This window comes from Sciurus vulgaris, assembly GCF_902686455.1.
Source record: "Sciurus vulgaris genome assembly, chromosome: 11".
Classification (NCBI taxonomy): domain Eukaryota; kingdom Metazoa; phylum Chordata; class Mammalia; order Rodentia; family Sciuridae; genus Sciurus; species Sciurus vulgaris.
The window spans coordinates 9,649,141-9,676,785 of record NC_136472.1 but is presented as its reverse complement, the minus strand read 5'-3'; the positions used below and the strand labels follow the sequence as shown (position 1 = coordinate 9,676,785).

Below are 27,645 nucleotides of genomic sequence, written 5' to 3'. Positions count from 1 at the left end.
GTCGGCCTGCTTCTGTTTTGGAGCAGGTAGTGAGTAATATCTCTTCCTACCCTGCTCTCCCTCTGGTGTGCCCCCTTTCTGTTTGGCAGCACCAGATTCCTTTATTTGGTTTGGTTTTCATTCCTTCCTTCTGTCTTGGAATGGTTGAACCCTATTCTGAAATATATTTTTAAGATACTGTTTGAAAAGCAAACACCCTGCCTTCTTGAAACCACAGAAACTGCTTGTGAAACAGCCTATAGGGCAGGCTGCCAAATCTAGACTGTTAAAACCAATCCCTTAATGACAAAATGTCAAACATTGATGTTAAACCTTCATTATGATTGTGGTGTGAGGATTTTTCTGAATAATGTTTAGATGCTGCACTCCCAGCTTCTCTCCTTCAGCATGCGCGCACTGTAAATTCTTGGTGGTAAACCACTCCACAGGAGTCTTGTGCTGCTAATCTGCTCTCTGAGGCAAGGTTTCAAATAAACCCATTCCCATTCACCCTCGCCTGTGGTTTTTTTTTTTTTTTTTTTTTTTTTTTTCAATTCCAGGAAGTGATTTTTTTGCAATGATTTGGACCCATCCTTTCACCAGCTTTTCCAGTTTTTTTAAAAAGTATTTTCTTAGTTGAAGATAGATGCAATACCTTTATTATTTATTTTTATATGGTGCTGGGGATGGAACCCAGTGCCTCAGATGTGCTAGGCAAGTGCTCTACCACCGAGCTACAAACCCAGCCCCAGCTTTTCCTATTCTTAAGGTAGGAGAAGAACTCGCTTAGAATTGTCTTTCCTCCCACAGAGAAGTTGGTCTTAATGTTTATCCCCAAGCCCTGAGTTAACTGACTTTTCTTTTTTGAGATGGCAGAAAGTCTTCTGTTTTTCTAGGGAATTTTCTTTCTTTCCAGTTACCTTCAGGAACGAGTATTTGTTTCTTCCTGAAGAGCTCTGAAACTGCTGGAAGGCTGAAGGATAGGGGTAATGTTTTAAAACTAGTGTCAGTGTGAACTCAACTCTAGGGATCAGCACCTGGGAAGTAAAGGCAGGATTTATGAATGCGCCTCCCTACTTATGGCCAGGGTTGAGAATAGGGGTTCTGGTTCAGAACTTCAGGAATCCCTTTTATATCTTTGCCAGGATAAGTGGCTTCAGTTTATGTTGCTAGGGGCTTTTCTGACTTCGTTTCTGTGATGAGGATTCGTGAGCAACTTTTTTTTTTTTTTTTTTTAAGTATTTTTAGTTGTAGTTGTTGATGGACCTTTATTATATTTATTTATATGTGGTGCTGAGGATTGAAGCCAGTGCCTCACGCATGCTAGGCATGCCCTCTACCACTGAGCCATAGCCCCAGCCCTCAGCAACTTTTTTGTATTAAGTTCTCATATTATCTTTTTGTAGTTGTCGTCGTCTTTAGTTGTTGATGGACCTTTATTTATTTATACGTGGTGCTGAGGGTTGCACCCAGGGCCTCACACAGGCCAGGTGGGGCTCCACTTCTGAGCCACAACCCCAGCCCCTCACATCATCTTTGCTTGTACATGAGGCTTGACTATAGCTTCCAGATGGTGATGAAAGACAAGGAAGGCTAGGCGATGCCTCAGGGTGATGGCTCCCCTGAGTTGTCCTTCTCTTCACTGGGCACTGCGACTCTCACATTGTTCCACTCAGTATGAGTGTCCTCATTCATTGACAGATGGACAGATCCCGGCAGCACCGATGGTCCTCACTGGAGTGAAACCTGGCATCTTCTACTCCAGTCCCTCCTAGCCCATCGTTCCTCTGAAAAAGAACAAAGACCACAGACCGTTAGTAAATTTGGGTAATTAGGCCAACCCTAACTTCTCGCGTTGGTCTGTGCTGCGCTGCGTTGTGTGCCTTGTGCTTCTCTCTCCTGTTGGATTGGCAGCCCCTTTGGAGCCTGGGCTGTGCTTCATTCCTCACATACTCCTTCTATCAGGGCGCTCTGCACACGGTCATCTCTCAGTGAATTTATTGGAGAAATAAAAAATAAAAAATGGGCTGGGGATATAACTTGGTGGTAGAATGCAAGCTGTTTGATCCCTAGTACCACAAAAAAATAAATTGTAATATGGGTGTCCTCCATTATATCAATCCTCAGGAAAATGTGTATATACTGGTTTGTAATCCAGACATCTGTCTCTACCCAGTTCTTTGGCTATTTAAGTCACAAGTCTTAATCAGTATCTTAGGTGCAATAATTACTAAAAATAACTCCTTTTTGGAGTGGGGTTATAGCTTGATGGTGGAGCACTTGGCTTTTCTTGCACAAGACCCATGCCAGCACCAGAAAAACAAAACAAACAACAAAAGACCCACAACTTTCTGAGGATGAGGGGGAAGGTTTACACTATTGCTGGAGTAAGAGTCAAGCGAGGAAACCACAGGGAGAAAATCCTGTGCTAAGGAATCCCTGCCTGGCTTCCCTGAAATAGGGACCAAAGCAGAAAGCCAAACCTTTGGTTTTGCCTGAGTTCTATTCTTGCTGCTGATGCTCAGGCCACATACGCTGGGGCTTCTGAGTAACCAGTTTCATCCTTCCCTCTCTGGTGGGTGAACAACAGATACTCGGAGTGTTGAGCATTTTGTCCAAAGTCGGAGAGATCATGCGCTCTGTGTCAGAAGGCTGCAGTTATTTATATGGGGGAAAGGCTTGGGAGCATGGCACAGGAAGAACTGATTTCACACTAGCTTGGCGCCTGGTGGTGGCAAGTACCCAGATTTTTCTTTGAGTATCTCTGGAGATCAGTTGGTTTTCTCCCATTCAAGTACCAGTCAGGACCAACCCTGCTTAGCTTCCAAGATCACGTGAGATCAGGCACGTTCAGAGTGCTGTGGACGTAGACTAGTTCCTTTTCTGAATGGACCAAGACCTGTGAGGAGTTGGGTGCCATGGTGCACACCTGTAACCCCAGCGACTCAGGAGGCTAAGGCAGGAGGATTGCAAGATTGAGGCCAGCCTCGGCAATTTAGCGAGACCCTGTCTAAAAAATAAATAAATGAATAAATAAAAATTTTAAAAAAGAAAGGAGGGGGAAATGAGGAGGTCGGGGACTGTTTTCCAGGACCATTGTGGGTAGGGCTGGAGTGAGAAAGATGACCATTTTCTCCTCTTCTTTAGTCCCTGGTCTTTGTCTGAAAGCTTCATCTGACTTCTCCATCTCTGGTTTTGAACCTGTGAAGAAGGCACCTACGGAGGCTGATTGCAAGAAGGACCTGTTAGACTGGTCTGCTTGGCCGCCTCCCTTCCCCCACGGGGCAAGGAGACTGAAACTGCTGCTCGCTAGGCTTTGCCAAATCAGTTTCTCCTTGTGGATTATCTACTGGTGGCAGCCAGGACAGGTAGCTCCCCACCTGGGAGCCCAGAGTTGCCGAGCTGCTATGGGAACCGTGCGGGTGGGGGCAGGTGCCAGCCTTAGGTGTGCCGCTCATCCACCAGGGGCTGTGCCTACTCGGCTGCTCCTGAGAAGGCTGCAGAGCCCTGGGGCCTGCGGGAGCCAAACTGCTCTGCCTTTCCCTGCGCCTTGTGGTCGCGTCCCTGTTCAGAGAGGCTGGGAAGGGTGAGGAGCTCGTGAATGGGGTACCAGTGGCCGGTGGGGGCTCTTCCCCAGGACACCCAAGGTTCAGAGTTGTGTGCTTGTGAGGTGTGCTGCTGTGTATTACTTGATTTCTGGAGGTTATCTTTACTGTTTTCATCCTAGAAGAGGGTTTCCAGTGTGGGAGCCTGTCATCCAAGGCACATTAGGTGGTGTTTACTTACGTAGCCAGACTTCCGGGCAGGTCGACTTGATGTAAGCCAAGGTCAGGAAGTGGTTTTCAGGACTTGCAGCCCATGCTCACTTCCTGCTGTGGTCTTAGGGACAGGACTGGAAGGCTTGTGAGCCCAGAGGCACTGAGTGCTCTCCCATCCGCACAGGACAGACCCTTAGAGCTTGTCTCAGTCCCCACATTCTCAGTGTAGAAACAGGTCCCAAGAGGGTGGATGACTTGTTCAAGGTTGCATGACGCGTTTGGACAGAGCTGGGTCTAGAATAGACCTCCCTTGGGACCCTTGGCGCTACGCCCCCACTGTCCCCACTTCAGAGGCAGTTGAGGTGCTTAGAAGGCCTGTGAGGGGGCTACCTGTAGGCCTCATGACAGGAGGCAAACTGGGAAGGGACAGCTGGAAGGGCAGCAGGCCCCAGCCGCACACACCAGAGATGAGCTCTGAAGTTCTGTCAGAGATTGCATCCATTGAGGCCCCAGAAAGTCCTAGGGGATGGACTTAGAACAGAGGACACCCGGCATTGTAGCCCTAGCCCACAGTGAAGGGGGTCACGTGGAGCAGGGTTGTATCAGGAACTACAGGTTGAGAAGCCAGTCCTAACGGAGCAGGAAAACCCTGCCCTCTGACCTTCCAGCATGACTTGGAGAAGCATTTCTGGAGAGACTGAAGTGCCAGGCACTGTACCTAAGCACAATGACATAGAAATAATTGAGTTGTGAAAATTTCCCGGATGTTGTGGTCAGTCTTGTTGAACAGTGAGTCTGCTAGCCACCAAGTGTCAGGAAGGCCACTGAGCAGCAGCGGAGTCCTGGGTGAGTGGGAGAGCACTTGCAGGAGCACACCAGAGACCCATGAACTGCGTTGGATGGATGGAGCCAGGAGAGCTTCCTGGAGAAAGTGAGATCTGAGTAGAGGCTCACCAGGAAGAAGAAAGGGAGCGGATGGTCCCAGGAGGTGAGGCTGCAGCAAGACCTGGAGGTCTGTGAGAACATTCTGCATTTGAAAACAAATGGCTGCTGCCCAGCTGCAGACAGGAAGGAGAGTAGCCCGGTCACAATGCAACTGTAGAAACAATCCAGGAAACTTGTGGGTTTAGAGTGGGATCAGTTTTACATGTACGTGTATCTTTACATCCACACATAGGTAGACATATAAATCAGTTGTGCCTGTGGAGACATGCTTTTTGTAAAGACATGCTTTGAATATAAAACTGTCGCTTCCTGTCCCCAGTGCCCTGAGACTTGAGAGGAGGCTTGGTGCTTCCTCCACTGCAGCGTGCCATGTTGTAGAGTAAGAGGGACAGATTTTTCTGAGTATAGGTGTGTGTGGGAAGTAGGCTAGATGGGGTGTCAGTCCTGGTAGGGGACTGTATGGCTTTGGCTTCAGAGCAGGGCTGGCCTGGGACACTGGGGCTGTGTCAAGCCCAGGGGTCAGAACTGCTTTCCCTTTTCTCACGGGGGAGTGACTCAGACCTTTGCTGCCACCAGCGGTTCTGCAAACTTCTTGGGCAGCCCGTGGAGGAGGCCCATGGTAGCAGTTGGTGAGAAAGAGGAAGTACTTCGTGGCCGCCACTCCCGACAAACACTTGTATCGCTAAACAGCACCTCTCTGTGGCAGCCGTGGGCTCTGTGCAGGCGAGGGAGGCACCCTCCCCTCCCTGTGGGACGCCATCGTCTCTGGCTTCTGCTCTGCCCCTGGCCGCAGACTGAACTGCACAACACAAAGCCAGCCAGAGTCCCCCTGCCCTCTTGTCATTGGCAGTCAGTGGCACAAGTGCTCCAAATAACAGACCTTAACTGCTAGGATCGTTGAAATGACCGTGCTCCACGCTGCAGGGCCAGAGCACAGCAGCGAAGCCTGTGAAATTGACCCAAGGTTGGAGTGTGACTGTCTGCCTGGGAGAGGCTTCACAGGATGGCATTTCACCTCTGACTGCATGGACTGTCCTTCTCCCACCAGGGATGAGTCTGGTTCCATACTAGTCTGGTTTTTACTGTTTCCTTTTTGCCTCTCCCGGAGACCATACACCTGCCCTTCCGTTGTGTTCCAGTTATGATAGGAGTGCCATTCAGTGTTCTTGGCAGGAGACCAGCCACTTCTTCCCCAGCCAGCTTGTTTGATGTGCACATTCCCCAGAGTTCTCTTCCGCAGCTGGTTGGCTCTGTAGTGGCCAGAGATTGGAGCTCCTGCAGTGGGATCCAGCTGCTTCCCTCCTGGGCTTTAGAGGCGGGGCTTGAAAGTAGAGAATCATAATCTCCTTCCTCCTCCTCCTTCACCCCCATGCTGCCAGGCAAACTGGAGTGACCAGCTCTGAGCGGGGACTTGGCCTGCCTCACTGCTCCGCATGACAACAACGATCTGGAGGAGGGTTAATGGAGTGTGGGTAGGTGGCCGCCGGAGTGCATGACCAGCTCTGGCCCTGTGTGGCAGGTGTGGACTCCTTTTGGTATTAGTGGAGACCAGGGGTCCTTAGGGGACATGGTGACCCAGCCAGGTGTCTGGCAGGTCTGCCCAAGGCCACCCTCTTCTCTAATGTGCTGAGAAGTGGACGAGTTTCTGCATGCCCCTGGGCCTTAGAAGAGCTGGGCGGGAGGGTGATATGGAAAGTTTATTCTTGGAATTCCTTTTGCCCCCCTCCCCCACCTCCATCAAAGCCAGGTGCTTTAGTTCCTAAGCTGGGAACTTTCATTCCTGACTTTCCACCATCAGTTTCTTTAGCATGGGTTCATCTTCCCTTAACAGGACTGTGGATAGAAGGTTAAAAAAGCAGTAACTGCTTCTTGGCTGGAGAGGGGATACTGGGGAGGGAGCACAGATTCCCCTTGGACTGGTCAGAGGAGAGACACCACCCTAGCCTTCAGCCGTTCTGGCTGGCCAAGGGAACATCCTCTTGCTCCAAGGCTGGGGTGCCTAAGGCACTAGTAGCAGCCAGACTTGCTAAGTGGGAAGATTGGTTACTTAGCGACTGTGACAAATGGTTTTACAGAGGAGCAGGGGAGAAAGACTGATTTCACGGAGCCAAGGGCCAGCTTCTGTATCCTCAGCTGCTTAGAGCCAAGGCTCAGGTGCTGGGACCTTTTACTTCCTTCCTGTGTCTTGTGGCTGGTGACTGTCATTGTTAGGTTGACCTGCTGCTTAATCCCCTCTGCCGTGGTGGTGGACCTAAAGGCAGTTTCCCCCCACAGTTCTGACATGGGAGAGAGGCTGTGGCTCAGAGGAAGAGCACTTGCCTTGTGTGCTGAAGGCCCTGGGTTCCATCCCTAGCACTGAAAAAAGAGACAAAAAAACAAAACACAAACAAAGCCAGTTCTGATGTTTGCTCAGGCAAGAAATGGTCACAGAAAACACTGTTGGTAGTTTCATTGTTGGTCAGGAGTTTAGATACCTGAAAACTGAACTCTTTCTCTATCCAAACATAACCATCGGAACATTACATTCCCAGCAACTTGGGAGCTGAGGCAGGAGGATGCCAGCCTCGGCAACTTAGGCCCTAAGTGAGTTAGTGAGACGCTGGTGTCAAAATAAAAAAAATGAAAAGGGCTGGGGATGTGGCTCAGTGGTAGAGCACCCTTGGGTTCAATCCCTGGTACCAAAAAAAAAAAAAAAAAAAAAAAAAAAAAAACATTCCCTCTGGGGCTAAAGCTAGTGGTCGAGCACATGTCTAGCACATGTGAAGCCCTGGGTTCCATCCCCAGCACCACTAAAAAGACAAAACATCCTCTCTTTTTTAATCCCTGTAATATAGGTCTTGATATACCAGAAAGACTTTGCTTTGTTATTCATTGAATTTGGGGCTCTTTAGGATCCCTCTGTTGCCCATTTCCCTAGTCTTCCTCTACCCCCAATTCCCCAAACGTTAACTTTCATACAAAGAACATTGGAAAAATTAAGAGTGCCTCAAGGTCACTTGACCATAAGTGGTATTTGGCATAGGGAGATGGTTTGGCATTTGGTGAGTGATTTCTGCTTTATATTTGAGCAAAAGATTTCTTGGCGGGAGGCCTCTATGCTGTGTTCCCAGTGCTTGTCCTGTGCACAAGGTTTGCCCCTCCCCTCCCCTGACAGGTTGTTTAATCCTCTTGCCTATAAACAAGTGCAGCAGAACGTGTCACCCGTTCATATGACTGGTTATCTCTCCACGTTAAATACCAATGCCGCTGGACAGAGTAGAGCTCTCAGGTTAAAGGCGGAGATGGCCAGGCAAGCTTGGGTCTGCCAAGGAGTGGAAACGGGAGGGTGTGTCTAGTGAGGACCATGGAGCAGGACTTTAAGCTGTGGGAAGATGAGGGTTTCATTCCTTCCAGGTTTTATTTCCCCTGAATCTTAGTTTGGGCATCTCATTTTCTTTCTCCTATTCTTAGATCCTATCTAAGGGGCCTAGGACACAGCTATCTCGAGAAACTGCCTCCCATCTTCCCCAAGCAGTGCCCCTGTTTTGTGGTGTGAAGGACCGGGCAGCTCCCCAGGTTGTTTTCACCACCCCCATCGCTCCCCGACCCCCGCGCTCCCCACAAGCACACAGGACCCTCCTTCCACAGCTGAGGTGGCAGCCTGGGCTTGAGTATGTGAGGTGCACTTGTTCTGGTCCACTGCACGTCTGTGTGTCTGAAGCACATTTCCTACTGTGACTGCTGATGTGCAGAGCTTCCAGGTCCACATTATCTAGAAAGTCCTGGCAAGATTGCTGACACTTGGTCCCTCGGGCGCCAAGGTGTGCTCTGTCTTTTCCTCAGGTGGGATGTGTATGTTTAAAGTGCTTTTAATCTGGGGCAAGTGAAGTGGCCTTTTATGGAAGGGATAAAACAGTTGAGCTGCTGGAACCTTTTCTGGCTCTGTAAGAAACTCAAGCCCATGACTGAGCCATGCGAGGAGATGACTAGAACTTGGCCTTTGACTAGAGAACTCTCTTGGGCCAGTTTGAGAAGATGGATCTCTTTTTAGAAATGCAGAGCATTTGTGGTAAGTGTTGGATAAAGCCTTCCAGGCTGTATCTTCTGGAAACCTACAGATTAAGGAAAGCATATGGAATTACCATCATAATAGTCGGCATGTCGTGAACAGTTGGTCACGCACACATTGTTCTAAGTGCTTTGGGTGGTATTGGATATTTGCTAATTTTTTATTTTACTTCCATTTTCAATACTTGGTAGAGAACCCCTTATTCCTGTGGGGTTCTTTGTCCTTGGTGGAATGGGCCACAGAATGAGAAGCAGTGGCCTCCTGCTGCCCAGCCCAGGTCTGATGGGAGGTGTTCTGGGTGGGTTTTCCCTCCATTGCTGTACTTAAGCCACCGGGCCTATTGCCAGTTAGAGCTGCCCTTTTGTTAGGTGGGAATGGGCAAAACGTGCATTCTTCCTGTAGCCCTCCTCTCCTCTCTGCCCTTGGGGAGTGAGTTCAGAGGTGGGGAGCTGCAGACTTGGCTGTTGGCCCCCTTCAGAATAACCAGCATTCTCTTAAGGCCCCCTTCCTCCCAGCACCCCCTTAAGGAGCAGTTCCAGTTCCTAAGGGCTTCCACCAGCACATGAGCTAATCTGTACCAAAGAGTGCTGTTGTCCTGTTCCTGTCATAGAGGTCAGAAAGCCCAGAACCCAGTTCTGCCAGCTGCCCTGGCCGGGGTGAGCTGGCCCTCTCTAGACCATTCTCTTCTCTTGGAAACTAGCGTATTCATACTGTCTTCCTGCGGACTTTGAAAAGATGCATTAACATGAAAACGTGCTTTTAAACTGGGTTTGGTGGCACGGCCGAGGAGACTGAGGCAAGGGGTTTGTGAGATTAAAGTCAGCCTCTGCAACGTAGTAGAACCCTGCCTCAAAATAAGAACGAAAAAGGACCAGGAGTGTTGCTAAGGGGCATTAAATGCCCCTGGTTAAATCCCTGGTTAAATCCCCAGGACCAAAAAAAAATTTTTTTTTAAGAAGATAGTTGACACAGAAGATGGCTGTCATCTGGTTTGTTATACTCTGCTCCTAGACTTAAAGTACAAAGAGCTAGGGCCCCTGAAGCAAAACTGTCATTGCTGCCATTAATTGAACAGCAGTGTTTGGCTTCCAGGGGCACCCTAGGCCTAGAGCCATAAGCTGGCATGCACTGGATCTCACTGAAAAGCTTGGGCTTTCCAGTCTTTGCCTCACTGCTGACAGATGAACCCTCTTCCATTTATGGGGTGAGCAATGTACCTGTCCAGGCTGTGACCACTTAGTAACAATCCAGCAGCCTCTGCCCTCAGCCCAGCATTGAACTGCAGTGGTGGCGACTGGGAAGGGAGATTGGAGGCATATCCCCTGCTTCACTAGGCTGTCACAAGCCCATTGTATAAAGTGTTGGTCCCTGTGTGTTGGGACACCAGGGCAGACTCCCCTCTCTCTCCTGGAAGGCAGTACCCACTTAGACTGTCTCTCCTTCAGCCTCATTCTTCACCTGCATCTGGATTCATGCCTCCTCAGCCACTCTCCTACTTAACTGCAAGCTCCAGCAACCCATGTGCTTTGAAGCCCTCTTGTTCAGGTCCTCACCCAGAGCTGGGAGGTTAGGGAGCTCCAGTGTCTGCTGCCCTGGGTGCTTAGAGAACAAAGCCGTTTTCCATAGTTCCAAGTTGGACTATCACTTAGCTTTTCTTTTTCTTTTCTTTTCTTTTTTTTTTTTTTTTTGTTCTTTTTAGTTATACATGGTGGTCGAATGTATTTGGGCATATTATACATACATGGAGTATAACTTCCCATTATTATGGTTGTACATGTTGTGGAGTTACACTGGTTGTGTATTCAAATATGAACATAAGAAAGTCATGTCCATTTCATTCCGTTGTCTTTCCTATTCCCATCCCTCCTCCCTTCCCTCCACTCCCCGCTGCCCCCTTTCAATCCGGTGAACTTCCACACGCACACAAACTCCTATTGTGAGTCAGCATCTACATGTCAGAGAGAACATGCAACCTTTGTTTTTTTTGGGATTGACTTAATTTCACTTAATATTTTTAGTCTCCAGTTCCATCCATTTACTGGCAAATATCATAATTTCATTCTTTATGACTGAGCAGTATTCCATTGTGTATGTGTACACCACATTTTCTGTATCCATTCATCTGTTGAAGAGCACCTACGTTGGTTCCATAGCTTAGCTATTGTGAATTGAGCTGCTATAAACATTGATGTGGCCACATCATTATAGTATGCTGATTTAAAATCCTTTGAGTATATGCCAAGGAGAGGGATAACTGGATCAAATGATGGTTCCATCCCAAGTGCTCTGAGGAATCTCCATACTGCTTTTCAGAGCACCAATCTGCATTCCACCAGCAGTGTATGAGTGTACCACATCTTTGCCAACATTTATTGTTACATGCATTCTTGATAATTGCCATTCTGACTGGAGTGAGATGAGATCTCAGTGTAGTTTTAATTTGCATTTCTCTAATTTCTGGGAATGTTGAACATTTTTTCATGTGTTTGCTGACTGATTGTATTTCTTTTTCTGTGAAGTGTCTGTTCAGTTCCTTTGCCCATTTATTAATTGGGTTATTTGGTTTTTTTGGTATTACATTTTTTGAGTTCCTTATATATTCTGGAGATTAACACTATGAGGTACAGGTAGCGAAGATTCTTCTCCCATTCTGTAGGCACTCTGGTTACGTTCTTGATTGTTTCCTTTACTGTATCACTTAACTTTTAAGTACAATTCACTTACCACTTCAGATTCAATGGCGGACTGTCTTGGGCTGACCTGAGAACACAGACACCATGGGATAAGATGTTTCTATGAAAAAATAGTTCTTTCAGAAGGAAACTTTTTTCTTTTTTCCCTGGTGCTGGGGCTGGAATCCAGGGCCTATGCATGCTAGGCAGATGCTCTACCGCTGAGCTGTACCCTAGAAGGGAACCTCTGGTAAGTTGGGGGCCTGGCAGCTGATTTGCATTTGCTTGTGGAGGTGTTCTCCACTCCGTAGTCCTGACACCATCGAACACACAAGAGAGTTGTTAGCTGCCGAATGGCATCTACCCAGAGCAGTTTCTGGGGCTGCCCTCCCTCGTGATGGCCTTTCAGCTGACAGCCACAGTCCTGTAGCCTCACCCTGCAGCTCAGGGGCCCTCTCCTTCATGAGTTGATCATGATCTGCTGTAGGAGGCAGACCGCACTTCTGCCCACCAGTGGGCGCCGCCCAGTGGGGCTTTGCTTCTGGACAGAGCAGCCAGTTGGAATCTCATGGTCCCTCAGTGGAGCAGTCACACTGCTGAAAGCCTGGCCTGACAAGGACAGTTGTGAGGCCAGCGTGGTGGGAACAGCCTTGGTGGTTTCTGTTGCTCTGACCTCTGCCATGATGACTTCTGGGGCAGCAAACTTTGTCCCAGTGTTCTTTCTGACGTGCATTCTTCTTTCTTCAACTTTTTTGAACTCGGAGAAGTAGGAGGCAGTAGTCTTTTCCTCTGCCAAGGGAAGATGTAGTGGAAAGAGGCACATGTCTTGTTCAGCACCTTCCAGTGGCCACTGGAAGTGGACAGGAGCAGCAAGGCCTGCTTCCCAGCTTAGGACTGGCTCCACTCCTCAGCATAAAGGCATCATAAAGAAACTACATCTGCGGGACAGGAACAAAGGGTTAATACAGCCAGGTAGAAAGACTATTGCATAAATGCTGAGTTTTTTTTTTTTTTTTTTTTTTTAAAGATCTCGTGCTTCTTTTTTACTTTCGTGTTGGCAAAAACCCCAGGAGAAGATGGGAGATTCTGGGAGGAGATGATTATGCTGGGTGAGTCAACTGAGCTCCCCAGCTGCCGTTTTTAGTTCCTTCTCTTTGCTGTAACTGGAGGCAGTTTGGGAAGGTGGGGGCAGGGTAGAAATGCTGTTTAGTGCAGCAGGACAGGAGGCAGGTGTGTATTTTGGCCTCCTAGGGTTGACAGGGCCTTACAGTCAGCACACTGGTTCAAGAGGGAATCATTAAAGCAGAGCTGTCGGTGCAGCAGACAGTAACTAAGTGTCTCCAGCCAGCCTCATACGAGTCATGATCGCTTACCTGATCAGTAACTTTTGGAATGGTTCAAGTTGCATTGCATCCTAGAGACAACACACAGTGGTCTTGATAGTGAAGCAGTGGAGCGGCAGAGAGAAAAACTGTCTTAACTGGGAAGGCCAGTGGTTGTCATGGGAGGAGAGGATTCCCCCTGTGAGATGAGGAGGCCCTTGGTTTTGCTTCAAATTGAAACCTGGGGTGCTCTAGCACTGAACTACATCCCCAGTCCTTTTCATTTTTTTATTTTGAGATAGGGTCTCACTAAGCTTGCTGAGGCTGACCTTGAACTTGTGATTGCATCAGCCTCCTCCCAAATCTCTGGGATTACAGGTTGCACCACCGCACCTAAAAGGTCTGTTTGATTGAGGGGGAGTCAGGAGGCAGGTTGGGTGGGCCCTGCTGATCCCCGAGTCTTTCCTCAGTTCCCTGTAGTGACTGCCTTTCATCTGCCTTTCATCCATCTTTAGTCAAGGGGATCACAGGACTCACTGTCCACTTGAATGTCCTCTAAGTACACTGATTGGGTTATCAGTTGTGGGTTCCAGAGACCATTACGAAGACACCCTAACATGTTTTATTATTCATTCATCCATGCACACTTATTTGATCAGTACTTGATTAAATACTGCACTAGGATTTGTTCTGGGCCACAAATAAGACAGACCAAGGTTCCCCTCTCTTTGACAGTAACCAACCAACTCGAAGGAACAAGTGCCTTGAAAGAAGGGGAGTTGGTCTCATGGCAAGAATTTTTTCAACATTTTTTTCAATTGTCAGTGGACCTTCATTTTTATTTATTTATATGTGGTGCTGAGAATCGAACCCAGTGCCTCACACATGCTGAGCAAGCGCTCTACCACTGAGCCACAACCCCAGCCCCTTCGTGGCAAGTTGATCTTCTTTCCTCGCCTTTTTCTCCTGGGGGTCAGGAGAAAGCAACTTTAGGGATTAAAAAGTTGAGCCTGGGAGTGTGTTAACTTGGGCCAGCTAGGTGTGGGCAGTGTTGGGCACTAAGGGCATATGAAGGTGAGTGAGACACTGGCTCTGACCCTTCAGAGATGGAGGGAGTTAAGGTGTGGGGACAGTAAAGGTAGTGTGCTGTGAGAGTCCAGAGAACACAGTCATACCCCTAGAAAATATGTGAATTTGGAATGAACAAAGGAGAACGTTTCCTTAACTGGATCACCTAAAATAAGGTGTTATGTACTAGACAGTACACTTCTGCCCTGTGAAAGTGCACCTACGTGGCAGCCAGAGCGGATGGAGCTGGCATCCCACTACCCATCTAGCTTCACAGTGACCCCTGCTGTGCCACACGCTGCCCGGTGCACAGCAGTGGGAGGGGGAAGGTGGAAGCCCAGAGTGCAGGGAATATGCCCTAAACAAACTGCTCAGTTAGGTTAGCAGGAGGCCCAGGCACCTCAGGTGCACTGGTTAGAATCCACACACTCCCCACAGTCCCCTGTGAAGTGAGCCAGACCTTAGGCTGCAGGCTGCCTTCTGCCTCCCCCCACCACCCCCATCCCCCAGAGCCCTGGGCTGCTGGCAGGCTGGCTCTCCTGTGATATGGAGGAACTAGCTGGTCTCCATGGTTACCATAACCCACTGGTATGGGAGGAGCCGAATGAAGTGCAAGGCTGGCAATATGAGCTTCCCCCAGCCCTTGGCACCATGTGGTACTGGTATGTCGGTTGTTTCTTGGACCTTTTTTGAGAGGAAGAAGTTAAGGAACTACCAAGGAAAAGAAGAACCCAGGTGGTATCTGGCAGGACAGCTTCATCCTCCTGGGACAAAACAGTGCAGTGACATGGCACCTGCTCATTCATACTCGCCTCTTGGCAGGAGGGCTTCATGTTAGGAAAAAGGGTCGTCTTTGCCCGAGAGCCCAGCCATGGAAGGAATTTGACTTTTCCTTGTTCTAGGAGGAATACCATGGCAGTGCGAATCAGCTTAGTGGCATTGGTACTTGTAGTCACTACAAGTTCTTAGAGATTACAGCTCTCCCCAGGGTCCAGAGAAGCCTTTGAGATGTGGAACGGAAGTGAACTGAGGCAGTAGGCAACATCGAGACATTCCTGAGCACCACTCACTGTGGGTAAACACATAGATGTTCTCTTTTAACCTTGACTTTGGTCCTGAGAAATGGGTACAGCTGGTATCTTCATGATCCAAATAAAAGGAACAAAGTAATCTTGCTCAGATACAACCAGCTACTAAGTAGCCAGGCAGTGCCCCCTCTCCGGCTGTCCGCCTGCCTGCCAACCCACCCACCTCCCCTCCAGCAGCAGGTAGAGATTGCAGGTGTCCTCTCCGTGGTTCCCCTCTGCTGCGTTCCAGAGGCAGGCACCAGGTCTCACTCAGCTTTGCAGCTGACCCCTATCTGCAGAAGTAGATGCTCAAGAGTCTTGCTGGAGCGAAGTAGTGGGGAGAGACAGAGACCAGACTGCAGTGAGCACATTCTCAGGGATGAGGTGGTGCTGGAATCTTCTGGCGCCCTGGGTGCACAATAGATTTGCTGTTTTGAAAGGAGCCCAGCATTTTCCGTGGCTCTGAAGATCCAAGACTGAGGAGGGCAGTTGCACTGTGGCTTACCAGCATGAAGGGAATGAACTGGAGTTCTGTTTTCTGATTCCTTGGCAGTTCCGGCCTGCTTTTCCCAGGTAGCCTCTGGCTTCTGTGGGCTGTGAGTCTTGCTCTTTCACTGGTCTCCTTACCTGGAGGTGAGGGTTGTGGCTAAGAGGGCAAAAGGATCGCCAGCAACCTTGTCATTGGCTTATGTTGTAGACTCTGCTGCTATCCCTTACCTGGTGGCCTCCACCCTGCCTGGAAAAAGAGAGCATTCCTTTGAAGCTTTGCATAGTTCCAGCTTACTGCTACGGTGGGACATTAAGGGAATGTGGGTGTTCCCAGTTAATTTGGGAGGCCAGTTTTCTTTTTTTTTTTTTTGTACTAGGAATTGAACCCAGGTGTGCTTTACCACTTAACTACATCTCCAACCCTCCTTATTTTTTATTTTGAAACAGGGTCTCACTAAGTTGCTGAGGCTGGCCTTGAACTTGCCATCCTCCAGTCTCAGCCTCCTGAGTCACAGAGATTCCAGGTGTGTGCCACTGCACCCTGCTCCTTTGGTTTATTGAGTCTTGGCAATAGAGAGTGACAGTTGCTCAGGATCGGAGGATGCAAGGAAGGCTCCTGGATGCAGTGAAGGAGTGAGGGAGCTTTGAAAAGCCATTACCTTTTCATCGGAATTGCCCTCCTTCTCCATAGCCTATCTTTAAGCCAATGCTTGGTGCTTCCTCAAGTTCACAAAACTCCTTACTGTCTCCCGCATATAGGACTGAGGAAACACTCCTTCTGTCATATTGCAAAACCCTGTGTACTGGAAAAACCAAGTTGTGTGGTCCTTCTCTGGCTTCTGAGTTTGCCAGTTAGTGAAGGGCCAGGTGGTCCCAGACCAACCTGAATTGGGGATCCAGTGCAAACCTTGACTTCCCCTGAGATCAGGGTCTGCTGGGGAGGGGTAGGAGGAGGAAGGTTGGCTGTGGGACCATCTGAATGAGTTCCCTAAAGCCAGACTCCTTCCTGGTCTCAGTGGAACCCTTTTTTTCCCTGTTGCCCCAGGCACCTTTCTTGAGCCTCCTGTCTTCCTCTCCAGCTAGTCTGGAGGAGCTAGTCTTACCTTTTGGGAGTGGGGGCAGGTAAAAAAGAGCAAATTCAACATCAAGAAGAGTTGAGGAGAAACTAGTGAAGGGGATTAAGGAATAGCAGGTGCCGACAGGATAGCAGAAGTCCCTGGTTCTAGCCTCAGCTCTACGGGACACGGGGCACATCTTGTAACCTCTGAGGGTCAGTTTCTTCAGTTTCTTGATGGAAAATGGGAACACTACCTACCCTGTGGGTTTGTTTATGGAAAAAAAAAGCAAGAACTGTAAGTGCTGGGTACATGGTAGTGACAGAAAGGTTGACTGTTGATCAAGGCTCCTGGTTAGTGCAGGCATTTCTGGGTTGCCCCTGAGTGACGTGGTCTCCCCTCGTGCTCAGGTACCACGAGGCCCAGTGGAGGTTTGGCCCTTCCCGGATCCATTTATGGCCAGGGAGCAGGAGGTCATTATAAGGAACTGCTTAGTGGGAAAGACTCTAGCCTAGAGTGCTGGGAGAGCAGGAAGTAGATCCCAGAGCCAGAAAGAACCGCGAGCAGAGGTCTGAAGTCGAACCTTCTCTAGGGGAGAGAGCGCCAGCTTGCCCTGAGCTCACCAGGTGCCCTGGCCTTGGGGTCTTTGCAGGCAGAAGGTGTGAAGAAGCTCAGGGCTCCTAAGGAGAGCATGTTTTCTTGGGGGGTGAGGCAGAGGAGACTTGGAGGTGAGCAGAAACCTACGGATAGAATTCCAGAAGCAGGGTTGGAAGGGACTTAGAAGAACATTCGGATCGTTCCCAGCCTTTGGGCATAATCTAGGATTAAGCCTGTCATTCTCAGTTAGTGGAAAAGGCTTCTGAACCTAGACCTCCAGGGGCTTCACAGGGTCCTCAAACCCCTAAAATTGTCTCCAGCATTTTCTGAGGTTAAGTGCTGTTTTTTGTTTGTTTGTTTGTTTTGTTTTTTGTTTTTTTTTTTGGAAGTGGGAGGGCCATCTGCCCCTGGGGGCTTGCTGGTTCCTGTTTGCACCCTCCCTACTGCAGCCCTGAGCGAGGTTTGCTGGCCTTAGCCAGGGCTGCCTCTCTGGGCCAGCACATCTGAGTCACACATAGTCTTCCCCGCCATGTTTGAGGCCTTGTTAAAATGCTCTGCCCCTACCCAGCTCCCACCTGCTGCAGGTGAGATAAGGGCTTTACGACTGCCCTGGCTGAAGGGAGTCTCCTCCTCACCCTCTCCAGCTGTTACCCAGCAGAGCACCTTGGGGAGGGTGGGGCAGCCCACTTCCGGGGAGGGAGGGAGGGGGAGGGGAGAAGGAAGTGGATCTAAACCCGCCCCTTTCTCTGCCTCCTTTCCTGCCCTGTCCCTGCTGCCCCTCTGCTCCCACCTGGATCCTGGAGCACTGTCCCAGACCTGCACACCCTTCCCGACCACCAGGCCCTCGTCTTCCAGAAGCCCCAGGCTTCGTCCCCGTTGCTCTCCTTGCCAAACCACTCTCTCTTTGCTAGTGGTGGTTTCGGTTGCAACACAGTCCAGGTTCCCAGGCAGGAGCCGCTCGGCCTGGCTGCTTTGCTCCTTTCACTGAGGAGGTGGTGGAAGGTGTCGCCTGCTCCAGCTGAGTAAGGGTGGCTGGCTGAGCAGGCAGCCCCCGCCCTGGGCCTGGCTCTTCCCGGCCTCTGTACTTTGCCCTCGCTGCCTGACAGGTTCTGCTGTGGGCTGTGCTGAATGGAAGTTGCTGGTATTCTTTGTCCCTTTCTCCAACCGGGTATGTTTTCCCCTTTTTACCTCTGAGACTCTCCTCTCCTCTTTCCTCCCTCCTACCGGAAATAGGATCTTTCAGTTTCAGGAATTGCTCAGTGGAACCAGGCACTAGCATGGAGTGAGTGTCAAGGTTCATGGGAAGGGTGTCCCAGCATCAAGGAGACATTTGACTAGGGAAGGAAAGGAATCTCCCCTGAGTTTTTATCTGCTGGGGCAGATGAAGGCCAGGAAGGTGAGCTGCAATGGAGAGGCACTCAGGAGCTACAGGGAGGGGCAGTGGGATCTCGGGCCAGTCCCCAAGGGACACTCTTCTTCACTGTGCCTGGCCTTAGTCTGCCTCTGGCTAGGGGGCACCTGCATATCACCCCCGCCCCCAACCTGGCCCCTTCCAGCCCTGGGGAAGCCTCAGGACATTTGAGGCCCAGCCCCAGAGCATGGCTTCTGGAGGGGAGAACTGTTGGCCGGAGCTTCTAGCATTCGCACAGGGGACCCTGCCTACCTGAGTCAGTGCCGGGCCTCTCAGGGTGGAGGCTCTTCCGGGCAAGCCTGGCAACATGCCTAGGCCAGGTTCTCAGCTCCCAAGCTGAAGGACTCTGGCAAACCCAGTGGATCTGACTCTTCTCTTACCCTTAGTGCCCTGCCTTCTATCCTCCTGTTGATCCCAGGCCCCAAAGTTGTTTTGGCTTCACTTCTGCAGGATTAGGCCTGCTAAGTAGTAGCAATGGGTCTGCCTCGGTTCCACAGACTGTCTTGCAGGGAGAGCCTCTTAGTTCTAAAGTATTCTTGGGAGTCTTGGGGGCCTGCTTTGGTATGATGTAGGTATAGGCCATCCTACTGTGAGCAGGGAGTTTGGTGGTGAAGGGGAGGAGACCAGGGCTTTAGCCAGATCCTGTTTCTTTAACCTAGAAGTGCAAATAGGCCTCAGCCTGCCACCCTGTTGGTGAGACCGAGGGCCAAGATGAATGGGCTGGTCTGAATCATAGAAGGGAAACTCCATGGTAGCCACCTGCAGCCTTGCCTCCTCTTCACCTTCAGAGCAGCAGTGGAGGGAAGGAAGTTGCCTCGCCTGGGGCCTTGGCCCAAGCAAGAAGCTCATCAGTGGGAAACTCCTTTCTGTATTCCCATCTTCTCCTTTTTCTACTTCTTCCTGGTGGACTCTTCTACATCCCTGCCATAGGAAACACCTTACTGCATAAAAGACACATGGCGGGGGCCGGGGGTGGTAAGAGAAGAACTAAGCATTTTGCATCCCAACAGTTAGGAGGCTCAGGCCCAAAAAGGGAGTTAGTAACTGTGAAACAGGGAGTCAAAGCAGACACCAGGGCGTGCTGCTTCCTGTGGTCCTGAACAAGTGGAAACTCTTCTCTCACCAAGCTGGGTACCCAGCTTGCTAGCCCTTCACAGCCACCCCATGTGAGTGCCTGGTTCCCTCCTGTCTTGTGAAGGCCACATGGGCTGGGATGGAGGGCAGCACGTGCTCAGCCTGGACCCCTCTCCCAGGTAGAGGTTCCCATGGCCTGCAGCCAGCTTACCAGTACTTGGCTTAGATGTAGATGTTTGTTGACAGCCAGACATTGGCTTAGTGGGCAGTAACACTGGTTGCCTTTATTAGGCATTGGATAAAGCATTTTATCCAATTTTCTCATCTACCTATGAGAAATAAGGCATGTTTTATTACTTTTTTATAACATAAGAAAACTAAAGCTAGTAAGTGAGGTAACCAGGACTTCAACCTGGTTCTGTTAGTCTGTGGAACTCCTCAGCACCAAGCAGACTACTTCACAGATGTGTGGAAACACCCCTAGGTTATCTTTTGGGTGGCACCCCAATCCCCACCCCTTGGGCCCTCACCTTCCTCCTAAAAATGATGTTGATAAAGTTGACCTGTTAAGTGGTGGTTGGGATTTGAAAACTGGCAGGTTCTTTCTGGTGTCTACACCCTTAACCCTAACCAGTAAGGAAGAGGGTTGATGGTGAGTACCACTTATGGTTGTTGATGATCCTTGAAATTCAGTGTGCAGCCAAACCTGGGGGGATTGCTGTCCTACTGTGCCACAAAGTCCAGCTCCGGAGCTAGAACCACCAAGAGGGATGGACAGGGCAGAGCCCAGGATGTTGTATTCCCAGGGTTGCACCATCCCCTTAGAAGATGCTAAGTCCCTATTTCGGATTCCGGCTTGGAGGCTGTCAGACTCCTGCTGCCTTTGGCTGTGCCCTCAAAAACAGCACAACCAGAAACCCAGAAGGTGCATTGGAAGCTGCCAAAGAAGCTTTCCCACCCGTCTTCCTCTCGTGAGAGCTGGAGCAGAAGGAAGATTTTCCCTGTTGATGACTCCCAGCCAGGGGCGGGGTAGGGGTGGGAGCGAGAGACAGGGGGACCCTGAAAGTCCAGCAGCTTGTCACAGAGGATGGGGCTGAAAAATGGTAGGCCCTGGAGACCCAGGCCTTCAGACCTGCTGGATGTGCTGAGAGCCCATCAAAGGAAACACCCCACTTGAAACCAGCAGGGCCTAGAGCTGCCCTTCTCTCCAAGGCATATGTGCCCTAGAATTCCTTAGTAAGGGAGAAAAGCAGGTATTTGAAAACCTGGTTATCCAATAAAAGTTGTCTGAGGGCCGGAGTCAAGACTTAGGGTATGGGGAGAACAGTGGACCAGAGAAGTCTGCAGCCGGACAGCCAGACAGAAAGGAGGTGGCTTGAGGGGGAACTTGTAGCAGAGAGGACATGCCCTGAAGGGCCATGGAGGCCTAAAGGGACTCTTCTGGAATGTCAAGAGCCCCTGCTTCACAGTCTGCCATGTGCATAGGGTCTTTTTTCCTCCAAGGAGCTTCTGGGATCTGGTCAAACAGCTCAAAAAAATAGCCCACATGCTGTGTGTGGTGGTACAGGTTCATAATCCCAGCAACTGGGAAGACTGAAGCAGGGGGATCCCAAGGGCTGGGGATGTAGCTCAGTGGAAGAGCACCCCACATCTAGTATGCAGAGACCCTCTATTGACAGACTGGCGAGCAGGGAGAGTCAGAATCAGGGTACTTGTCCTTTTTCTGCCTGAGAAACATCTCTGGAGCCAGCAAGTTTCCTGCAGTTCCCTGGGTTACAGCAAGTCATATTTTTTTTTCTGTGGTTTTAAGGGCTTCACTTGGAACCAGGAGGGGCCATGAAAGGAAGAACCTTGACTCACACTTCTCTGATAACCCTGTTACCCTCAGTCTCTTTGAAGTTTCTAAGGTCGTTCCAAATGGTTCTGAAATGAGGCTCTGGCACCAGGTGAATCAGGGCTCAAAGCAGGAATTAGGCCAGACTCTTTTCTTTTTTCCTTTTATTTATTTATTTTTGGGGGATTAAACCCAGAGGTGCTTATCCACTGAGTATCCACATTCCCAGCCCTTTTTATTTTGAGACAGGGTCTTCCTGAGTTGCTAGGGCCTCAGTAAGTTGCTGAGACTGGCCTCAACTTACCATCTTCCTGCCTCAGCCTCCTGAGTCACTGGGACTACAAGCGTGCTCCACGGTGTCTGGCTGGACCATGAGCTGTTTTATATTATATTATAGTATTGTATTATGTCATAAATGTGTCCAGAGCCAGTTGTCACTTCTGTCACCATGCTTCGACCCAGTCATTCTGTGCCTTTGTTGTGCGAGGATTCATTGAGCATCAACCATAGTCCGGTCCGTCTGGGTGCTGGGATCTATCAGTGAGGAAAGGATATCTGCTGGCCCTCATAGGTTCCCATTCTCGCTGGGAGCCACAAAAAAATCAATGTAAAGTGGTAACGGTGAAGGGCACCGTAAAGGGGTGGGTGGCAGTAGGGCTTTGAAGAAGTTCTGACGGTGCAGGACTTGTGACTCTGAGGTGCAGCCATTTGTGATCAGGACAGTTGGAGGCCAGATCTTCCTCCTGAGGCAGGGCTGCTGCTGGGCTACTCCTGGGGCCTCAAGGCCCCCTGTGGAGCAGCGGTGGAGCCTGTGGGATCTTGGTGCTACACCTTGTGCTATGCCCTTCTGGGGTGAAGGCTGGCTGTCATGTCCATCCCTACTCCCTTTCTCCCCGCCTTATGATTCTTTGCATGCCTGTCAGCCCCTTGGAGCCTGCCCCTGCACCCTGACCTCTTCAATCTCTTGCAGAGAACTGGGGGCAGGGGTCTAGGGAACCGGAAGAGCAGTGTGTAAAGGTATGTCTGTTTCCACCTGCAGCCCACCTTGGGACACCTTGATTCCAAGCCCAGCAGTAAATCCAACATGCTGCGGGGCCGCAACTCAGCCACCTCTGCTGATGAGCAGCCCCATATTGGTAACTACAGGCTCCTCAAGACCATTGGCAAGGGTAACTTCGCCAAAGTGAAGTTGGCCCGGCACATTCTGACTGGGAAGGAGGTGAGCACTGGGCTAGGGGTATGGCAGCAGCTCCTGGGAACACTCCACAGGTAGTGGGGGGACTGCAGTGGCAGTCAGCATCTTGTTTATCAGGCTAAAATGAGGCCTGACTGGGGTGCTAAGAACTGTGGGATAAAAAGGAGCAGGAAATACAAAGGGGGAAGTAAAACCAAGTCCTGGGTTTAGCCTGGTTGAAGAAGTGATCTTCGACTTTTTTGTCTCACATTCAGGTAGCTGTGAAGATCATTGACAAGACTCAGTTGAATTCCTCCAGCCTCCAAAAAGTAAGCACCCGGCTCCTCCTGTCCCTTTGCAGGCTTCTCTCAGGACTCAGTCATCTACTGACTCCATTTGGATTCCTACTTTAAATCCTCTGGCCATTCCTCTGTGCCCACCCACTCCATGTGGCTGTGCTCTCTTTAGGGCTTTGCTTGGATCTCCTGGGTGGGCCTCCTGGCCTCAGGCACTGGCTCTTTTGAAGACTCCTTGCCTCTCTCCAGCCACTGGGCCCACCTGTCTGACCTACTTCCTACATCTTGTTATCTTCTGGCCTGTGGCCAGTCCTATGCAGAAACACATGTTTATAGCATTACTAGAAACACATGCAAGCTACTCCAAGACCTGGTGTAATCCCGGGCACTGGCTCTAGAAGGACAGGATGAAGAGGCAGAGAACTCGGCACTGCGTTCTCTGCCAGCTCTGTTTCAGATAGTGAATATGGAAGCCTAGAGGTTTTAGAAGTTGAACTTCAGTTCTGAGTCTCTGACCAATTTTCCTTCTTGCTTCTAGGCTCATTGGTGATTTGCACATGATTTTGCTAGAGAAGGTTGAACTTGTTCTTTCTCATTTAATGGTGGGAAACTGAAGTCTCCCACAGGTGATGGGGAATCCCCCCCCCCACCCCAGGGCAAGAACACAAACCCTCTACCCAGGAAGCTTTAGAAGTGTGCTAGAAGAAAAGAAAGGGAGACTTTCATTTGCAGAGGGGGACAGCTTGCCAGTGACTGGCTGCTATAGACCTGGAAACTGCCTCCCCCTTTCCTGGGTTCCCGCAGTTCAGAGGAGGCGGCTCCTCTCTGGCTCCATAAAAGCTGTCCCTATTTAGAGGGCCCTTGGGCCCTCTGTAGCTGACCCTGACTCGGTTTTTCTGACCAAGACCTGGTTCTTTTCATCTTGTGGCCCGTGGAGTTTTCCTTTCACGAGCACATTGAGGTAGTTGAGTCGGGCAGGAGGACGCCGCCACGAGAAGCATCCGGGGAGGCTCAGGACTGGGGCCGCGGCAGTTGTGGAGGGCACGGTGGGGATGGCGCGAGTCCCCACAAGCCGACAGCTGGAGCCACGGTGTTCCCCTGGGTCCCTGAAGGGTTTGGCTTGGGGGAAACACTGCTGTCATCTCCAGGGCTTCCCTGCTTGTTGTGGAGGGAAGGGAAGGAGGACAGCTGTTTGTTTGTTTTATTGGGCACTAGGGATTGAAGCCAAGGGCCCTTCGCCCCTGAGCCACATCCCCAGCCCTATTTTTTGTTTTGTTTTGTTTTGTTTTGTTTTGTTTGTAGACAGAGTCTCACCATATAGCTGAGGCTGGCTTCGAACTTGGAACCCTTCTGCATGTCAGTCTCTCAGGTCACTGGGATTATAGGTGTGCACCACCGTCCCCAGTTCCCAAATCATTGTTTTTGGTTTTGTTTGGTTTTGGTTTTGATTTTGGTTGTGTTTGAGACAGGGTCTCACTGAGTTGCTTAGGGCCTCACCAAGTTGCTGAGACTGGCTTTAAACTTGCCATCCTCCTGCCTCAGCCTCCGGAGTAACTGGGATTACAAGCGTTCGCCACCGCCCAGCTCCCAAATCATCCTTTAAATTTCATCTTAGCAGTGCTCTCTAAGGATGAACATCAAAGAAGGTAGCTCCTTCAGGGTTCTGAGCAAGCCCAGGAAACTCCAGTCTCTCCCAGGAGATTGCCACTTCCAGGCCAAGAGGGTGCCCTCAGGGGAAGAATCTTGGCTGCTGGCTCCGGGCCCCATTACAGTGCTGCTCCCCATTACTGCCCCTGAGGGAAGTCTAGGATTCTTTTCTTCTTCATTTGTAATAATTGTTGGGCCTGAGAAGGAAGCAAGAAAAACCTGGACCCTAACCAAGAGAGAGCTGGTAAGGTTCAAGTTCCTAAAGACTAGAAAAAGGCAGTTGCTTTTTTTCCTTTCTAGCTAATGTTCACTTTATTCTGTAAATTGTATTATGGGTTAGGGCTCCAGACAACCCCCACCTCAAATTGTAAAACAAAAAACAACCGGTTCTGTTCTTTGGTGAAGCCTAGAAGTTACCAGAAACCCCACCTCCAATTCTCTGGCCCCCGCAGGGAGGAAGGAGTTCATTTCTGTCATCTTTCTTCATGGAAATGTATGGTTTGGAGCCCCTGATTTTGTTTCACAAAGAGAGCGTGAGTGTGTGGAGGTGGATTTGATTAAAATTGGCATCAGCTATATATAGGAGTGGCTTCTTCTGTCACCACCCCAGAGGCCCAGGAGAGAAAGGCCTATCCCCCAGAGCAGGTCCTCTGACTTCTCCAAGCCAGAAGATGACGGGCCCCTCAGTGCTCCGCCCCGTCACTGGGCCTGCTGGGGCGTGTTTGGTCACTGAACTGGGGAAGGAGCGATGTGCTGAGTATTCACTTGCACTGGCTCACAGTCCCCTGCAGAGGCACCCAGCCAGACCCAGCTGCTCTCCTGAGGCTGGGTTTGGGCAGATGCAGAACTGGCTCCTCTGATTCGGAGGCAACATACAGGGGCAGGTTAGCAGAGCCCAGCCTTCGTCCACCCCTGCCTCCTACCTGTGGGAGGGCCACATCATTGTGACCACTGCCCTGTTTCTTTCTCCTTTGCCTGGCTTTGGTTTGATTTTTGTTGTTGTTATTGGGGTTTTTTGTTTGTTTCTGGGGGAAATTCCTAGCATGGGCTCCGTTTGGAGGGATCTGAGGGGAGCAAGCGAGCAAGCATGACCCCCTGGCTTTCTTTTCTAGCTCTTCCGGGAAGTGAGAATAATGAAGGTTTTGAATCATCCCAACATAGGTGAGAAGCGGCTCTCGGGCTTTTCTTCCTCCTTAGCAAGTCTCCCCTGGCACCATAGTTCTTCCCCAGCAGCATTGCCTTCTAGAATCTGTGGGCCTCCAGGGTGTCAGGGGAGCCTCTGGGAGGCCCAGCTTAAAACCCAGCTTTACCCCTGGCACATCCGGCTGGTCTTAGTGGCTTGGCTGGTATGAGGAGCTCGTCCCAAGGAGGGGGATTGAGAGTGGGGACGTCTACCCCTAGGATGCCCTGGACGTGCCAGGCTTAGCATGTGGCCCTGCTCCCTGACTGATGCCAGGCTTGGCCTTCTCTCTTACAGTTAAGTTATTTGAAGTGATTGAGACCGAGAAGACGCTCTACCTGGTTATGGAGTACGCCAGCGGCGGTAGGTGTGGAACTGCCCCTTCCTGTTGCGCCCCGCCTCTCCCAGCCCCTGTTGGCTCTCACTGTGCTCCCGCCCATCTCTTTCAGGAGAGGTGTTTGACTACCTAGTGGCTCATGGCAGGATGAAAGAAAAAGAGGCTCGAGCCAAATTCCGCCAGGTGGGTGTGCCTCTCCCCAGGGGTGTGGGCCCACCACTGCCAGCTGTAAGTGGCCTCCACCAGCCCCTTTGGCCCACTCTCAGTCACCCCTGGACTGACGCGTCTTCCTTCCTTTCAGATAGTGTCTGCTGTGCAATACTGTCACCAGAAGTTCATTGTTCACAGAGACCTAAAGGTGAGGCACGTTCTCCTCTCCTGTGCCTTGGAGTAGGGCTGGGTCTCCCCTCTTTCTTCACTGAAATCACTGTCAGTGCCACCAGGCCCTGCGTATTCAGGAAACTGCGAGAAGCCCCTAGGACTGCCTCTGACGGAGGCCTTGTGTCTGGACTCAGCTCCACATTGCAGCGGCAGCAGGGGCTCTGTCCTTTCTGAGCTTCCGGGCATGACGGCAGCACTGCAGGCTCTCCTGGTCCTTCAGGCGGCCGGCAGCTGCCCGAGGGAACAGCGAGTGTTCCACAGCCCTGTCGCAGCTGCTTTGCAGGCATGCACACACGCGCACCATCTCTGTTACCAGGGTACCTGAGTTTGAGACTACCTTGATCCCCCCAGCCACTGAGTCCTCACAAACATGACCTGACTGTGAATTCTAGGCCTGACCGACCCTGAAGTTTTGTGCTGCTCCCAGGGTCTCAAGGCCTGTGGCTCCCAGCTCTACCTTGGCTGCCCATGTGAGGGGTGGCCTGCATGCCTTCCTCCTGCTCGTGCTGTCTGCAGGCCTGCCCTGGAGTTGGTGAAGAAAGTCCTGAGAGTGGAGATGACTTCCGCTGCTTCTCCCTTCCCCTCAGCTCCTGCTGCGCAGTGCCTCAGTGTGGTCTGCTTGGTGTCCTGACATTTTCCATCTCACCTCCCAGGCAGAAAACCTGCTCTTGGATGCAGATATGAACATCAAGATTGCAGACTTTGGCTTCAGCAACGAATTCACCTTTGGGAACAAACTGGATACCTTCTGTGGCAGTCCCCCTTATGCTGCCCCAGAACTCTTCCAGGGCAAAAAATATGATGGACCCGAGGTGGATGTGTGGAGCCTGGGCGTCATCCTCTACACACTGGTCAGCGGATCTCTGCCTTTTGATGGACAGAACCTCAAGGTGGAGTGACATACAGGCGTAGATCACTTTTGTCACTTTTCATTTTCTCTCAGCCTCTGGTCTTATCCCTCATCTCTCGCCTTTTCCACCTACCTACATTTCCCCCAAGCCAGAACTTCAGAGAAGGGCCCACTGAGGTAGCCACAGTTCAAAGGTCTTCCACACATAGGAATTAGGAGCCTTGATTCCCATCTCAAGAGATGGGGAATATTGTGTGTGTTCGCCCCTCAGAGCATCTGGATGGCAGGCCTTGGACTGGCAGTGCAGTGGGCACAGGGTGCTTGGCCTCATTGCCTCTCTGGCGAGGTGCCTCAGCCCAGGCTTTCTGCCAGATTTCAGTGATGTCTGCCTAGCCGGTATTCAGCTCTCAGGGTCCTGGATAGTTTCTTCCCTTGTTCTTGGGGTGATTTAAATTTTCTAA

At 50.6% G+C, this 27,645-nt stretch overlaps 1 protein-coding gene across 10 annotated transcripts in view; it reads left to right on the top strand.

The window, feature by feature from the left end:
- Positions 1-27,645, top strand: part of MARK2 (microtubule affinity regulating kinase 2) — a 59,179-nt gene that overhangs the window by 21,754 nt on the left and 9,780 nt on the right. For 7 of the 10 annotated variants that reach the window (XM_079102148.1, XM_079102153.1, XM_079102151.1 and 4 more), the window contains exons 2-8: positions 22,359-22,538; positions 22,769-22,822; positions 25,549-25,597; positions 25,914-25,979; positions 26,066-26,136; positions 26,255-26,311; positions 26,988-27,224. In XM_079102148.1, coding sequence (XP_078958274.1) covers positions 22,359-22,538; positions 22,769-22,822; positions 25,549-25,597; positions 25,914-25,979; positions 26,066-26,136; positions 26,255-26,311; positions 26,988-27,224 — 714 coding nt within the window. Of the gene's footprint in view, positions 1-1,385; positions 6,155-12,455; positions 12,512-17,704; positions 18,169-22,358; positions 22,539-22,768; positions 22,823-25,548; positions 25,598-25,913; positions 25,980-26,065; positions 26,137-26,254; positions 26,312-26,987; positions 27,225-27,645 lie in introns of those variants that run through there. The other 3 variants (XM_079102146.1, XM_079102150.1, XM_079102149.1) reach the window with 3 other exon arrangements.